Source organism: Balaenoptera physalus (genome assembly GCF_965194825.1).
Source record: "Balaenoptera physalus genome assembly, chromosome: 6".
NCBI lineage: Eukaryota > Metazoa > Chordata > Mammalia > Artiodactyla > Balaenopteridae > Balaenoptera > Balaenoptera physalus.
Genome location: NC_138885.1, coordinates 40,451,254 through 40,468,954, shown reverse-complemented (window position 1 = coordinate 40,468,954; position 17,701 = coordinate 40,451,254). Strand labels below are relative to the sequence as shown.

Here is a 17,701-nt window from a genome sequence, read left to right as displayed (position 1 = left end):
TTGAAGGGAGGATGGTCACATGACTCGGATTTCCCCGGTGGAGTCGGGGAAGGGCATCCTGGGCTGAGAGGAGGGCAAGTACAGGCCTTGGAGGAGGGAAAGGGAGACCAGCTCAGGTGCTGTCAGGCAACTGACGTGTCTGGAACAGAGCACCAGTGCAAAGGGATAAGCTTGAATTGAGTCTGCAAAGGTGGCTTGTGAGCAGAAGTATCTCCTGTCACATATTTCTGGCTCTTATCCAATAAATAGGTGATGGTGAGCTCGTGAAACGTTTTTTAAAGAAGAATGCCATAATCATATTTGTATTTCAGTGAAATGTCCCTGGCAACTGTAAGAAAGCTAATATTATCTAACATTTATTGAGTACTTATAATGTGCTGAGACCTGTGCTAAGAATTTTGCCTGTGTCATCTGATGTTGCCCTGACAACCATTCTATCAAAGAGATGCTATTATTTCAATACATTTTTTACCGATGAGGAAATGAAGGCTTAGAAAGGGCATGAGTCCAGAGTCAGGAAGAAAGTTTATGGTTAAATGTTACTGGAATCATAGAATTTCCAGAATTACAAGTAATTCTGGAAAAACATTTGGAAAAAGAAACCTAGCGCTCGAAAAAGAGTTAAAGTGAGGCAATTTGATTTCCTTTTCTCTAGGTGAATAATGAGGCTAAGTTGGGTGTATGGATTTTTTCATCCTCAAAATACTTCCTTTCATTTATCGCTAGGCCAGTTTGAAAAAAATGAAATGAAAAATGATTCTTAATCCTCAAGAAACTGATCCTAGAATGTGTTACATCTCTGGGAGTTTGGAAAGAGATGGTTAACAGACAGCCCTTCAGAACAGTAGAGTTTAGTAAACCCGGGAACACTGGCCTTGCTGATTTAATTCATGACATTAAGGCCTTATGAGGAAGCAAATGAAAATAATCCCTTTGCGATGACTCTTTCCCCCCTTTTCTGAATTAACTCTTCCATTGCCTAAGACTTACCAATCCTTAAACTTCCGAATTCTCCACACTGCCTTATCTCCGCCATCCCATGGCAGGCCCTAAAGCTGCTAACATTTTGTAACAACTATGTGACAAATTGTTGTGCTTTTATTCATGTTGGACATCTTTGCCAGGCTTGCTTGTTGTGTTTTCTGTTTGGCTGTGTCATGGGACCAAAGGTGGCTGCCTTTGTACAGCATGTCAAATCTGGTTAACATGCAGCCATTTATCTTTAAAACCACTCCCGCACAATGGCAGCGGTGGGCCAGGCCACAGGGCTCCCAGCACAACCTGATTTTTCAGACCATCTTTTCTGCAAGGGGGGAGCCCATTGGACAGCAGACAAGATGTTTTGTGATTTGGGGAATCTCTTAAAGACAAATTGTAGAGTGCAAGTGCAGTGTCGCTGGACTGCTGGGTGCCCAGCGAAGTGAGGAAAATCAGAGACAGCACAGGCTGAAAGAATGAAGCGAGAATGCATATCTCTGTGCACAGTACTTTGCTCACACAGAGAGTTCACACATAGACAAAAGCATGTTTGCTTGGTGGTTATTTGCAGGCGATTCTATAGGCACAGTCTGTGCGTATATTGGCACATAAGCCTTCTTTATGTGTTTGTACTGGTGAGGGCGTCCACACGTGAACATGGAAATGGGCTGGTGGGGGAAGACAATTTGCTGTTACAGATTTAAGACATGGGAAAGACCTAGTTCACTGAGGCGTTTCTCTCCTAATGTAGTAGAAGCAGAATCTTTGTGTTTTCTACGGTTGTTTCAATAAAGGACTCTGTGTGTGTTTAAGGAAGACTCAGAGCCGGTGAGTGTCAAGTGCTACAGTGAAAGATACTGAGGACTTTCCTCACTATAAAATGACTGCAAACTTTATAACCGAATTCACTTTAGGTTTTCATTTCTCAATTTCTTCAAGGTGTCTTGGGGATGATTTGCCCTTAAATAACTAATTATCAGCAAAGGAGAAACGATAGCAATAAAAAAAATGTGATAAACCTTCATGAACTAGTTTAACTAAAAAGAAAAATTTACTTCCTTGGATCAGTGAAAGGACTGAGCATAGCAAAACCATACGATTTAAATGAATTGTTGGGATTGTAAGTAGTTAATATAAATGTATATATACATAAATATATATACATACATGTTTGTGTATGTGTGTGTGTGTGTATATATATATATATACATATATATATATATATATACACATATATACTGAGGTTGCTCGAAGAAACAGGCACCCAGTTTTTCTTTTTCTTTCTCTCTCTCTCTTTTTTTTTTTTTTTGTGAGTAAAGGACCCAAGAGATTGCCTTTCACTTTGAAAACAATCTCTAATATCAGGAAAATGCGCTGTTTGTTTATGCGTACATAATGCAAGTTTGTCCGCCTGGGAACTGCAGCAAATGGGAGAAGTATGCATGGATTTCACAGGTAACAGGATTACGTGGGCACATAATTGATCCATTTGGAGAAAAAAAATGACAGTGCTCTAAAGATGCCTAGGCTTTGGAGATGGAGTTTATGAAACAGGCATTTGTAAATTCAAAGGAATCAATATGTCAATTTTATTACATCTCAGAACCAGCTGGGCATTAAAGGAACAGTAGCCTTTTAAAAAAAATTGCAGCTGTGGTATTCCCACATTGTCTACCTTTCTTAAAGGGCTTAGAATTTAAGGACATGAACTTAAAGATTTCTACCTTTCCAGAAATTAATTTATGTTGTCAAAAAAACAGTAATTTAGCTTTTTCTCAGCTTTCAACCTAACCAGTCCATTAAAATGTCTGACTTATTATTACAATTAAAGTATAATAATAGATATAGTTAATAAGCAGAATAGTGACTCTCACATTGCTTGCATACAGTCAAGGATTCATTAGAATTCATGCCTGCATTGTGCTTTTCAATAAAGTCTAGATTTTACCTCTTCACTGATCTAAGAACATAATTTAAGAGCTAAGCTTTGGATGTCCCACAGAATTTGGTCTGTGCAAGTATGAAATATTCCTGTTTTATTAGAGTTTTTGACAATTCAAAAAGACCAAGCTATTTTAAATTAAGTTCCCAGATAATAGGATTTGGACAACAGCCATAAGAGACGTGCATGGGATGTGAATTCAAGATATTTTTTTAAGGTCCCAAAGAGCTTACACATCTAAGGATGAAATTTAGAAGCTATCAACTGGTCCACTTGTAGGTGAAGCAATACTTGCTTTCACATACCTACTGTGTGCTGCCTACTCCTACCTCGAGAGTGAACTGCTCTGCTGTTTCATACTCACATCTCCCCTGCCCAGACTCCTGCTCCAAGAACATTCTTAGATCCATTCACTTACAAGGAATGGGGTCCAGCTCTCCTCTCTCCCTAGGGAATGAGGAATTCAATACCATGAAAAGAATGGAGCATTCAGACACAAACAAATCTGTGTCCGAATTCTGCCACTTACTCTCATGTGGCCCTGAGTATATTTCTTAACCTCTCTGAGCTTCAATTCATAATGTTTAAAATGGGGTCCAATATTTATTTTATAGGATCATTGGAGTCTTGAACAAAAATTGAAGGGCAGTATCTGAAGCCTAGAAGACACTCAATACATTCTGCTTATGACTATTTCAAGGTGTGACTTAATCAGGCTGCCAGGAATTCTATGATAGAGGTACCTCAGTTACTGGGTCATGCCAAAACATTCTTGAAAAGAGGAAACAATAACCTTAAGCTGAGTTATTCATTCCTCTTCAATTCTTTAGGGAGTGTTCAAAAACAAAAAAGGAAAAGAAATAGTCGCAGTGGTTGGCATGGCCTTATACCTCTGCATTTCCAGGAAATAGACATGGTACTTTTTCTTTATAGGAACAATGCCCTCTTTAAAAATTTTCTCAAAGAATATATTCTGATCTGACCTTTATCACAGCACTTACAATATCTGATTCCTGTTTGTCTTCTCACAAATGTATAAATGCCTTGAGGACAGTCTTGTTCATCTCTCTGTCACCAGTGACTAGCTCAGCTCATGGAACGCAAAAATCATTTTGTTAAAGGGAGGCTGTACTTAATACGAAGACGAATCCATTCTACTCAACTATCTTCTGATAATGAATACGGCAGGTACATTAAACATTTAGTGTATATCATAATATCTAGAAAAAAGCTTTTGATAACTTACATTAGACTCCCTACCACCCAGTTAACAATGTCTTGAACTTCACTTAGTGACAGCTATGCCATTTTGAATACTTGGGATTTTTTTCTTTTCTTTTCATTTAGTTTATATTTAAATCAACTGGCTTTCCGCCTTTTGCAATGACACCTTTAAGAGTGAGTCAGGGAGGCAGACAGAGAGGCAGTGTGGGTGCCCGGTAGAGGCGAGGCTTTGAACATCTGGCCTCAAATTGGTTTCTACTTCATACCAGCCATGCAGCCAGAAGCAAGTCGCTCAACCTAACTGTGTCTCCGTTTCTCATAATACTTATGTTACAGGATTGTTGTGAAGAATTATTGGTAATAGGTAGAAGTATCAAACACATAATAGGTATTTGATGATCTGTCCTCACCCTCCACTCTTCAGTGTGTTTCTTGAGTATCTACTTTGGGTTAGCATTTAGTGAGTTTCCCCCCTTGCTCTTCTGTCAGGCATTAAGTCAGTCAACATTTAATACACACCAATGGTGGACATCTTACCTCACTTCCAAAAATCATTATGAGAATTGGACTGTTTTCTATTCAAGGAAATGAGCATGTAGAAGTACCTTCTGTACTTAGAATCACAATCATTCTAACTATTTTCTGCCTAATCTGACTGATTCTTTGTTTCCACCATCCTTTTTAGTGAACCACTTTGGTATTTCTGCAAGGCTTGGCCACCATTCTGTGCTTGAGTATCTCAGATCTCTCTTCTTCTATGGTCCTTTGAAGACAGCAGAAAAAAAGATGGGCTAAGGTCTCTTGACTTTATATGTTTGCCATGCAACTATGGGGATTGGTTAGTTAATAGAACAGATTAAAACACTTTGTTTGATTCTGCTTAAGCATACCAGAAATACATTCAAATCTACAGCTACAAAATGTAAAGAAGGTAGTCCAAATATAGTACTACATAATGAGGCTCCCTGTTGGTAGTATATAAAGCAGTTTAGAGTATAGCTTCAAATTCTAATGAAGATCATTTTAAATTTTGCACTGAATTGTGAATTTAAAATTCCCATGTTCTCCATAAGTATCTGAAGAGGGGCATGTAAATACCATAAGTGAATTAATTACTGCCTTAAGTTGGTAAAGCATGTGTGAATCCAAACTTTATTCTTGAACTTGCACTTCTCTTCCCAAGGTTTTTTGAACCATTTCCTATATGCCGAGTTCTGAGTACCTATTCAACTGCTGAGGACATATAAAAAAGGTATTTTTCTTTGCGTGGATTAAATATTTCAATCTCAGAAAATCACCACCACCACAAAAAGTCTGCCCAGTACCATGTCCATGTATGACATGAAATTCATAAAGCAGAAAAGTGAGATTTATAATCGAAAACTAAGGAAACTATGAAAACATTTTACCTTAACTTTTACCCCTCCTTTTGCTGTTAACAGTTATCAGTTTCTTCCTCTGGAAAGAAACTTAAGGCTAAATGGCAAGAATATCTTTAACTCTTGTTTCTGTTTTGGTGATGTAACATGGGACCACAGAAGTTATTGGACAATTTTTCCAAGCTGACTTTTTGGCAGTAAACCCCAGAGGGAGGGAAAATGGAGCTGTCATGAGCTCGCCGATGTCGCCCACATGGTGCCCACACCGGTTCCTTCAGAGACTTCATCATTTCCACGGAAGGGCCAGAGGCCCTGCCAATATCTGCACATCGTTGGCACGATAGACCATAACAGCTTCTTCTGAGCCGTTCCGGTCTGTGGTGTCGATGCGTACTCAGGGAGTCCTCAATGCACGGATCATTGACACGGCATTACATAACGGCTCCTTAGCAGCCATTATTGGGTATCAAGTCAATGCATACTCAGGGAGCCTTTAACGCACAGGCCTGCACGAGCAGACACATGCCGAATACTAAAATTCCTTAGGAAAATTAGTCATTGCCCATGTGTGATCGCTGTTTTCCATTTTGAATTTTAACCATTTTGGGGAAAAGGTGAGAAGGGAAAAAATACCAGGGTCATCTGAAAAGTCCTTCAAAGACGGATGCAAAAGTTGTCAGGGTGGGCTGAGCACGTGAACATGATAAGCATCTAAGTTTTTCCTTTCCATAGCTTCATTTTATTGTGTCGAAGTTCTAGAAAGCACTTCGCTTTCACGGAGGCTCTTTTCAGGCAGGGTACAGCCCAGAAAACCTTTCTTATGGTTCAGAAGTAAATCCCAGAAAATGTTGTGGAAATGATGACAGGCTATCTAACTATAAAATAACGGTAGTAGGTATCATTATAATAATCTTACAGAACTGTACACATCAAAAATATAGTTTATGATGATCTCTGCAAGAGATTTCAGTTGGCTGTCAGTCCAGACTTTTAATAAATAACATGTTGGGTAGGAAAGGTTCTGCAAGGATCAAAATAAAATAATGATAATGAAGATTTGAGTAATAATAATAATATAGCCACCATTTAGTATATCCTCACTATGTGGCAGGCATTTTGTATACATTATCTCATTTAGTTTTCTCAACAGACGTTACAAATCAGGAAACCGTAGCAAGGTTAAATAACTTGACTGATGTCACACCACTGCTGAGTGACAGCGGTGGGATTTGAACTGGGTCTGGTGAGAGCCATGCTGTCACCATTATATTGCTTCTAACGACAAACACCTTCAAGGAACTAGGTTTTTATATAGACTATCCAACCCCTTGTATGCTTATTGATCAGGAAACTGAGGCAGGGTAGTTTTAGTAATTCCCCCAAATAATAAAGAGAGTCAGAGTCAGTACCGGAACGCAACAAGAGAGCAAATGCCCTTTCTCTCTGACCACATGTTAACCACAGACAAGACTTGGGAATTTCAGAGACTCTGTTTGTGTTTTAGAAGGAATGTCCACTGCTGCCATCACTCCTGAAAAGATTTCCCCACACCAAGTCAAAATGGTGCAAGTTTGCTCTTGTTGATATTTTTTCCTTTTGTGTTCTGCTTACCGACTGACATCTGCTATCATGCTAAGCAGGTGTTCCTATGTAAACGAACGTGCCCTGTTTGTGTTTCGCCATCCTCGCTGCTGCGCACCCAAATGAGCAGCGTGATTAAGAATCCTGTAAATTTTTGAAAGGAAACGGATGGCTACCCTACTAGAACATAATTACACCGTTCCAACATCCGCAGCTCACTGCTGCAGCAGAGTTGGAGAACAGCAGAAATTAATAATATATAATAGCATCATTCTCGTAATTTATAAATGAAATAAAGTAGAGAGGAGATTCTGCTGATACGCATTTTCTCCTTAATTCTAAAAGACAAAGTATAGATTAGAATTTTAGTGGGGTGAAACCTGGCCAGCAGTCTCCCACTAGTTGCCTGATTCATGATAGGAGTGTTTTTGCTTAGGGAAAGGAGCTAATATCTTTTATTAGGCCAGGGGGGAAAAAATGAATAAACAAGGCCCTCTAAAGGCAATACTAGATAAAGGGGGCCTGAAAAACATCGCTGCGGATTGTGTGCCCACCGTATTTTAAAAAGGTATTATTACTTTAAGACTTCATTGTGTGCTGCATTTTTTCTTTTATTATAATAACATACCACTGTAGGTCAACCCCTCTGAGAAAAGAGAGACCTGATCAGTTAAAGATGTGGTCCTACATAAATTTTATGTTAGAAAGCATTTGTGTAAGTACAACAATACACACAGAGTGAACAATCCTGTACTGTACAACAAAAAATTTGTTAATAGGGTAGATGACATGTTACATGTTTTTTTACCACAAAAGAATGCCTTTATGTCTTTTAAAACATTATTTTGAGCACCCTGAATGTGCCAATGAGCCTCTTATTACAAATCACCATTAGGGTAAGGGGGTTGATTCTTTTAATCATGCGTTTCAACCATGCTGGAGAGATAATAGAACTTTCCAAAGAGGCAAATAAATTATCTGTTAAAAGTAGCTGGTCCATTTCTCTGTGACATAGGACTGTGGGAGGCGGTTAGAAATTTAACATATTTTTCTGTCTTTACTTGCCATAGATAAGCTGCTGGAGAAATGAACACAGTCAGTTGTTTCAAGGGTCTGTCCCATGTGAGCCCAATGCCCACAACAGACAGAGACAAGCAGACAGACAGACACACACACACACACACACACACACACATACACACGAGCAATTAGCCTTGAGAAAAATATTTATATTATTTAAATAATGTTATTTAAGCAATTTTTTGTGCTTAATTCCAAAAAATGACAATATGTCCCAAAAAAAGTCAACATGGATCTTCTTGCTTTAATGAACCTTAGAGAACATGAAAATCCTATTTGCCTTTCCAGAAAGGCACATCCATTTAAGATGCTTATTCATTTAAGCCGTATTCATTTAAAGGTTCCCTTGAGTATTACTCTATGTGTTTTGATTTGGTTCAGAGAAAATAAATTCATTTAATAGATTTATTTCATTAACAGGTATTTATTTAAGTGGGTTCCACTGTATTTAAATCTCCAAACAGTTTCCATTACTTCCTTGCTTACTTGCTTCATGTTGACTCATTTTAATAAGCCTCAGGTGCCTAGGGTCTTTTTGAGTGTTCGGTTTGATCAATATGGTTAAATTAAAATTGTGCAAAATATAAGCAAATGTACTCTAACAACACAGTGAAAAATGTGCTGTGCGCTAAGCATTGATTGGTGCTGCGGACATGGATGTGTTGTGGTGGATAGGCCTCTAAGCTACCTGGAAACTACAACCTCCGCCCCTTCCACGCAGCCCTATGGTCAAGCAAGGGCTCAGGCACGTCCACTGAAGTAGGGGAGAAAGGAGATGCATGTCAGGTGTTTTGCTTTTTGATTTAATGGAAAGCAGAATGTAAGACTCACAGTGAAATCCTTTATAAAGAGAAAAAAGCTAAGATCATATAAAAGTTAAGCTCCGACTATTGCCGAAATGCTTTAGGCAATGTCAGTTTAGGAATGGGGAGCCTGATTCTTTTTCACAGAGTAACTTTTTATTTAGTTTTAATTATTCAGAAATCTTAATCATTTGGTAGCTTGTATCCTTTTTCAAACTTCTTGCTTGTCAGGTTTCATTTGGCAAGTTATCAAAAAAAACCCCTAACTTCTAAAATATACCAAAAATCAGCCTTCCCATTAGCACTGCATTTGCAAAACCTATATAACTTAGTAGCTTTCTAACAAATTCATTGCTTTCTGTGTAATCATAAAGCTAAATAGATAACTAAATATGCTTTAGTAGGCTTCTTTTAGCGTGAAAATGTTTTTTATCGTCTATTCCTAAATCAGTTTCTTAACCTTTCTTTTTTTCCTTCTCTGTATTTCCCTTTCTTGCCTGTTTTTTGAAATGCAATAGGAATATTAAGTATCCTTAATATTCAATCTTTTTAAGCTTTTCAAAAACAAGCACAATTACTTAGCAATCATAATTACATATCATTCAAAATTGTTCCTAATATGTGTTGGCTATTAGGACAGTTTTTTTCCTACCTGTTGTGTGATCTTGCATCTATCTTCAATCTTCTTGCTAAGTGATAGCTACCATCACAGCTCTGGCTTTCTTTGATATTATCTCTTCCTACATGTCCAAAGCATAAGTTCACATGAGCAGAAGTTGATCTTATCAAAGGTAAATCAGAAGTTAAAAAAAAAAAGCAAGGAGATAAAAACATCAAAAATACATATCTTGCAAGCAATGATTGTGTTTAGGAAAGTGTGAACTGTTGAGATGGAAATCATCCTCTAGTTTAAAAGCTAAATAGATAACTAAATATGTTTTAGTAGGCTTGACCATGTAGTTTTAAAAGAATAATATGAATTTGAAGTTTCCTTTTGGATTAAATCTAATGCTTGAGCTTCCTAACCCTTAACAGTACAGTCACCAAGAAGCCTGCAAAGTGATACTAGAGTCTCAAAAATCATCAGAAATAAGTCAACCAGTACAGGGTCAGTGAAAATGACTTTATTTGTGTAGCAGGGCCAAGAAAAATACTTAGGTTTTTGTTTAGTTTTGTGCATGTTACCCTTGATTTTTCTCAGTGTTTTGAGTTTTTAATATCAAAGGTAGTGCTCTTTGTAAACAAGTGTTAAGTTTACCCAGGCAGCTTCACTTACACCCTTCCCTTGTAATCAGATGTGAAAATTACACCCTCCCTTTTGGATACATGATAATTACACATTTCAACATGGCAAGGAATTGTCTCTGTTTCAGTTGTTGGAATGAAAAAGCTGAGACATTCAGTAAAATATATTATTATATTAAAGATCATTTCCATAATTGTTTTCGGGATTCGTAATCAAAACCATGATCAAGGTAGATTTAGTTTTAAAAAGAATACACGTGGAAATGAGTGGGTAAAGTGAATTGCCAAGTTCCACTTGAATGGCCATTCTCTTATAAAAATGTAATTGAGAAAAATACAGTCTTTCTTTCAAAAAAATCTTTTAGTATCTTATTTGACGTGTTCTTTCTCCATGCTTATTGAAATACCTATTTTTCCTGTAGACCAAAAAGAGGTAAAAAATCTACACTTTTGTGATCAATATGAAAGGTTTAGTCAGAGGAGAGGTATGAATACAAGAAAGGAATCCTTTCAAGAATAGGTCTTTTAATTGTTTGTGGGTTTTTTTCGAGTCCTTTTGAGCCAGTTGAGCCAACTGTAAAAGTTTTGTAAACTCAGAAGGGGTACCTCAATGAGACTCTAGGTTCATCTGAAGTACCCCTTACATCGTAAGGTAAAGATAGATGTCAGTGAGGGGCAAATTAAAGCCTAAAAAACTCAGAGGTTTTGGAAAATAACACTGACTCAAAAATATTTTTCTCCTCTTTGGGAGGGCGACAGCTTAAATTATTGATTTCATTTTTACTTTCTTAAGCTGAGAAGAAAAGGAAAATAAGAGAGAAGGCAATGCTAGATAACTGATTTTATGGTTTCTTGAAACAATTTACATCATAAAGGAATACCCCAATTGATTAGTTCTCTAAGTATTTAAATTTTTTCTATTTATCCAAACACTGGCATAGGTAAGTGAGGATACATAGTCATATGGTCCAAATCTATCAATTTTTTTTAAAAAAGGATCCTACCAGATTTTTTGGTTCCGAAATTGCCAAACCCAGTGTTCCAATATTTGGAATTAAATGATAATACTAATTAGCATATATGTATATACATCCTTTTCTGTTTTAAAATCATTGTATAATCTGACATTTGTGTTTAATTTTCCAAAGTATTTTCCCTAGAGAGCATTCATATATTTTTCGAACTTGGAAGAAACCAGAGAATCAACTATCCTCACCCATAGGCTTTCTTCATTGGGTAGAAATGGAAACAGAGCTGGCAGAACAGGATTTGAACCCTAGTCTTCTGACTCCAAATCAGGGACAGGATGCTGTTTTGAATGTAAATGCTGTTGTTGTTGTTGACAGTTTTCTCCCAAGATCCAATCTGAGATGATGTCTTATTTTTAGGTTAAATGATTCTCTCCTCTGAAGTGTAAAGTTACAGTGGTTGTATATGCCAAGAGTGAAATGGGCTAGAATCAGAAAATTCAGTGTGCCTACACGGTGAGTTATTGGACGATGGAGCCATATGTTCTAAACTCAAGACTCTTTGGTTTTACTGCTTCTACGTGTTTTTAGAAAGATTGGAGAGTTGCTTTTCAGGTGAGGTATTTTCATAATTCCTCTACAGAGAGCTCAGAAGATGTTTCACCTGGTATTGACATGAGCTTGTCAGGAAGTGGGTTCCCACTGCAGTCCCATTGAGAAGTAAGCCGTCCTCGCCCAGTCGAGGGGGTGGTGAGAAGAAAGAGTTGGTGGTAGAGGGTCTGTGGAGGAGATGGCAGGAGAATTGCCAGGAAGGAATTGAAAAGTCTATCCTAGAAGCTAACGCACCATTGGAGAGCAATTATACCCCAATAAAGATGTTGAAAAAAAAAAAAAGTCTATCCTCCTGGCCCCTTTGTCAACATCTACCTTCAGCACATTTACCTTCACAAGCAGCAGCAATGGCAATCAGGAGGAGTTTGGGGTGGGGAAAAGTAAAGAAGGAGCCATTCCTGATGAGGCCACATGTCTTCCATTAGTTTCCATTCCAGCAAGCTGCTTGCTCTTTGGAGTTCTGGGATCACAACCCGGTATAACGAGAAGAGTCCTGGACTTGGTTCAGGAAACTCGGGTTTCTGGCCCCCCAGCCCTGCCATCCAGTCACAGCCTGGCCATGGCACATCCCTTAACCTCTCCGGGCCTCATGTCTCTGGTTGTAAAATGTAGGGATTGGATGGAGGTTGCAAACTGGTGGCTGACAGATGTGTTTGGTTTGGCTCACAAAGTATTTTAAACACATTTGAATTGGTTGCCAATATTTTAAAATTGGGCAACGTCACTCAAAGAGTCAGATTTCCAGCACCTCTGGAGAACTCAAGAGATGTGACATCTCTGGCTCACACGGATGCATGGAAAGACCATGAGGGAATTACTCTGGATCCCCTTTGGAAGAACCAGCCCCCCTCCCTCACCTGCTTGGTCTGTGTAGATATTTGGTGTGTGACCCCGATCCTCTCTAAAACTCCATACCACCTTGAATTCTATTATTCCACATCAGATTCGCTTCACTATACAAAAAATACTGAATCCTTAGTGGTTTCTGTACCCACAGCAGAATGCTAAGGTATTTGTCTATACAATAAGTATCACATAAAGGTTGGAAATGTTTTAGGTCAAACAAATCAGCCCCATTTGGGACAAACACTTACTTTGAAATCTGATGATGGGAGGAAGGTATAGCTCAGAAAAGGTGGCCTTTAAGGTAGACACAGGAAGGGTTTGGCATCTGACTACTGTCTACCCAGAAAACTATGAGTATTTTATAAATTAACCCAAAGCAAATAATATAGACCTTCCTTCAGTTAACATAGCATTTTTTCATATCTCCCACTAAACTAGCATCTCCAATCTTCTACTCTACTCTACTTCTACTTCTACTCTAATATTAGATTTATGAACTTTTTCTGTTCATGTGATTGCAAGCAAATTATGTTGGCCTACATTCAGTCTTCTTCTAAAGTAATGAAATTACATCAGTTTAGAACGTCATACTTTTATAAACCCTATTTCCAGATATATCCAGTTTGAACACAAAGGATAACATTTAAAACTAATGATTTTCAAGTGTTTAACATTGTACAAATGCCTTGACAGAAGTATCTCATTTGATCTTCACAATAATTCTAGGAGATAGATAGAGAAGGTACTTAAGGCAAACAAAGAGTCCAAGACTCAGAAAAATTAGAAAGCTATTGGCTAATATTAGCCTACTTAATATGTAAAAGAGCCAGGAGTCAAACCTACAGCTTCTGGTTTCCAGTGTCTTAGAAGATAGATAGATAGGTAGTTATCTTACCTGAACAATGATTTTTTTTTTCTCTCTCATAAATAAGCAGAATTCTCTCAATACTGTCCAAGTTAAATGAAGAATCTTTTTTGGTAGGTTTTTTTTTTTTGTTTTATAATGGTGGTTCCTTCTTTTTATTTATTTATTTATTTATTTATTTATTTATTTATTTATTTTTGGCTGAGTTGGGTCTTCGTTGCTGCACACGGGCTTTTTCTAGATGCAGCTAGTGGGGGCCACTCTTCGTTGCGGTGCGCAGGCTTCTCATTGCGGTGGCTTCTCTTGTTGCGGCATGCGGGCTCTAGGGCATGCGGGCTTCAGTAGTTGTGGCTGGCGGGCTCAGTAGTTGTGGCACACGGGCCCAGCTGCTCCGCGGCATGTGGGATCTTCCCAGACCAGGGATCGAACCCGTATCCCCTGCATTGGCAGGTGGATTCTCAACCACCAGGGAAGTCCGGTATTCTTAAGTGAGTGCTGGATTTGTATTAAGGAAAGCTAACACATATATAAAAACACAATGTATGGATAGTGTAGGAAATAATTTAAGATTAAAGTTTTACAATGAAATAATAATACAGAGAGATGGGGAAGGGGCAAAAAAAAATCATGAACTAGGCAGGTAGAAGTTCATGGAAAAATAAGGTGCTAAGGAGAGTTTAACCGTAAAGAAGTAGAAGATAGAACAATTGAAAAAATAGATTATAGAGAGATGAGAAGAAATATAGCATAAATAAAAGAAGACTGCCTAGTAATTTAAGAAGTGAATCCCTTTAGGACAGAGGTGGGAGACCAATGGGAAATACTAAAGAGGAAGCAACAATTAGGAAGTGTGGAAGAAAAACCTCTAGGCCAGAAATCTGAGCAGACTGGAGGAGAGGGGAAGGTGATAAATATGGAAACATAGAAAGGGATGTTTTTAGGAATTCACAAGCTGAAAGGAAAATAAATTCTAATCAGAAAACTCTGTGAAGTTCAACAAATTTGAATTACAAGAAAGGCAATTAACACGGTTAAGAGGAAAGAATAGAAATTAGAGAAATCTTTAGATTTCAAGAGGTAGGAAGAGAAATGATATAAAAGGGCAAGATGGCACGTGTGGAAAGTAGAATGAGGTGAGAAGCCATGGTAGGCGGAGGTGGAAAGTGAAATGAGTCAGGAAAGGCATGCCAGGGACCAGAGAAGACTGCCGGGCTGCAGAAAAGGAAGCCATTTGTGAAGGAAGCTGCAAAGAAAAAGAAATCTCAAGCTGTGCTGGGAGGGGACCGAGCCCCCAAGGTGGCAGAGGAAGAGGTTCAGCTCGAAGAAAAAGAAGTGAACAAGGAGAAAGTGGGAAACAGGGGGGAAAGAGAAAACAGTGACTGCAAATTATGAAGTTAAAAGCATTGAAAGTAGGAACGAGCCATTGTGTTTAAGTTATTCACTTAGGCATATGTGGATTGGTTTCTCTTTTCCATAACTGGGTACCTTACCTTATTTCACATATTCGTATGACAAGATTACACTATTATCTCAATTCACATGGAAAAGAACTTTACAAGAACGAGCAATTTTTTACTTTTTAAAGTTTCCCAAAAGGTGAGGTAACCCTGATGATTCTCTCTATCTGAAGGTTACAAGCACAGGAAGGGAGTGTGAGAGTGGGGCTAGAGGTCATGATCATTTTTGAAACTGTTCTTTCAATAAATTCATAATTCATATAAAATGGGAGTTATGTCCAAACATGGAAAAACATATGTTAGATATTCATTTACATTGCTTACACTAAATGTGTCCTGACTTTTTAGTTTGATGTACAGATTTTTCATATCAAAGGTCTTTATGTAGATTGTATTTTATTATCAAATTATGTAGATCCCTCAACAATCCTTTACCTTGATGCTATATACTTATTTATCTGGATTCAAATACTTTCTTGCTCAGGATGGTCTAAACGCATACCCCACGGGGCTCTAGAATTTAGAACCTCCTGTCCCCCAGCTATTGCTAGTCTCCTTTAATTGAATTAATGTAAAGCCTTTGGCAATACAGTTTCCATGTCTCTATAAAAACGGGGTTAAAAATCATAACAGACGTAAGAAATAGCAGAAAATTAATACTGTGTTCTTCCAGTCACACCCTGGACCATGTGCTCAGGTCACGTGCAGTGTGTGCCCCTCAAGAGTGGGCTGTGTAGTCGGGGAGCGGGGGACCGTGCAGATACAAGAGGTAAGGCCCACGTAGAGGATTAGTTTATCTGAGGGTGGGTAGACAGTCCCTCCACCATAAATGCAAAAATCTTTTCAAAAGGACCTAAAGCAATTCTCTTCAATACAAAATTTAATCTAATCTCTTTTCCCTCCTTCCTTTCCTTCTTCCCTCTTCCTTTCTCTTTTTTCTTCAGTTTCTCTCCATCACCCCTGACCCCCTTCTAAGATCCTCACCTCAAACATATGTACCTGAAACGAAAAACAAAACCAATGTGTTGCAACACTAACAAGTAATTTTATGTGTCAGAAACCAGTTTGAAATAAGATACAAACTCTCAAAAGTCACTATCTGTGTGAAAAACTTTTTTAGTTCTAGACAGGATATGAATGGACATATCGTTCATATCAAAGGATATGAATGGACATATCGTTCATATCAAGGAAGCAAATGCTTATATACAACCACCTGGAGAAAAGAAAAGTAATGCCATAGTAGTGGCAATACCTATTTTTCAAGAGTAGAAAAAATAGCCAAGTGGCTTTCGGAACATTTATTGGACTTGTTTTTTTAAATTATTCATTTATTTTTTAACTTTAGCATATAGACGTGACAGGTAAGTAGCTAAGTAAGATGACAGGATGGCAGACAGAATTCCTGACTATCAGGGCAGAAGAATTTATGAGACATGTAGCATAGTACAGTTAAGTTCAGAATTTCAGACAGAGTTGGGGGAGAGGCAATGTTTCAAGAATAATTATTGTCCTTAAACATTCTGTTAATGCCAAGTCATTTATCTTTTTTTTTTTCTCCCTTGCTTCCTAGAATTAAGAAAAGTTCTTCCTTAACTTGGGTTGCTATGCAGAGATGTGAAATTTCATTGGCTCCAAATGCTTTTCTGTCTAGTAGGGACTACTGGGAACCCTGCTAATGTGCATACTGATGTACCCTGTAGCTTCAGAGATGATGAAAGAGCATATTACTTATTTCCACAACAACAAAGCTAAAAGAAATTTGAAAGCAGCCAGTTATTTTACCTGGGGACTTTCTCCCAGGTGACAGGGCTATATAGAGCCATGGAATTTAAATACAGGGGCAGTCTCATTTTCTAAAAAGTTTTTCTGGGGAGTCAGAATATCACTCCCAACCAAAAAAAAAAAACAAAACAAAAAAAACACCCGCACACACACACAGAGACAAAAATTAATATGGAAATTAATATTTTTCCTAAAATATGGAAAAGACATTATTATGCTCATTGAGAGTGTATTTTAGTGGTTGTTTACTAGGCTGGACTGACATGATATGATTTGTGCTTGCGGGGTCACAACAAGCTACTAGCAGGACAATTTGCTGAATCAAGAGGATGATTGTGTCTGGTGCCAGTCAGTCGCAATTAGGACCAGGATCAGGGAGGCCCAGGGCTTGTGCATCGTCTTGGGCTAGTTGCATAGAAATCAGCTCACCTGAAACTAATTGTCACAACAGAGACCTTATGCAAATGAGCCCTGGGGTTAGCGTGGGAAAAGAAAAACTGTCGCAAAGATAGGTGACCTGCTGAGCCGGGGGTCTGTTGCTGGGGAAATCTTTGTTCAATGAGTTTAAAAATGTTTTCATTGTTCAAAATCCAAAAAAAAAGAGAAAAAAGCGTACCCACTCACCAAGAGCGGGGCAGACATGCTCGTCTAAAATTCCGATAATGCAGAAGCCTGCTTTGGAGCATGCACTAAATTCTGAGTCTTTATACTTTATAAGGGCTACAGCAGGAAATTTCCCTTTGCTCTGGATTACAGAGTGAACTACCTTGAAAATTCACTTAGAAGGTTGGGTCTGCTGCTAACCTGGTCAGACATGCACCGCCTTTTCTGCCTGATTCCAGCTGTCTACCTCCACACAGCCGCAGAGGAGGCCCATGAACCAGACGAGAAAGACCTATTTTCTAACTGAACTTTACTTTGATCTCAGGTAGAAAA

At 38.2% G+C, this 17,701-nt stretch overlaps 1 protein-coding gene across 6 annotated transcripts in view; it reads left to right on the top strand.

The window, feature by feature from the left end:
* Positions 1-17,701, top strand: part of ZEB2 (zinc finger E-box binding homeobox 2) — a 127,383-nt gene that overhangs the window by 22,262 nt on the left and 87,420 nt on the right. The window contains exon 1 of one of the 6 annotated variants that reach the window (XM_082464918.1): positions 13,156-15,749. The exons of 4 other annotated variants lie outside the window; for them this stretch is intronic. In XM_082464918.1, the coding sequence (XP_082321044.1) occupies positions 15,668-15,749 (82 nt within the window). In that variant the 5' untranslated portion in view covers positions 13,156-15,667. Of the gene's footprint in view, positions 1-13,155; positions 15,750-17,701 lie in introns of those variants that run through there. One more of the 6 variants, XM_082464914.1, reaches the window with a different exon arrangement.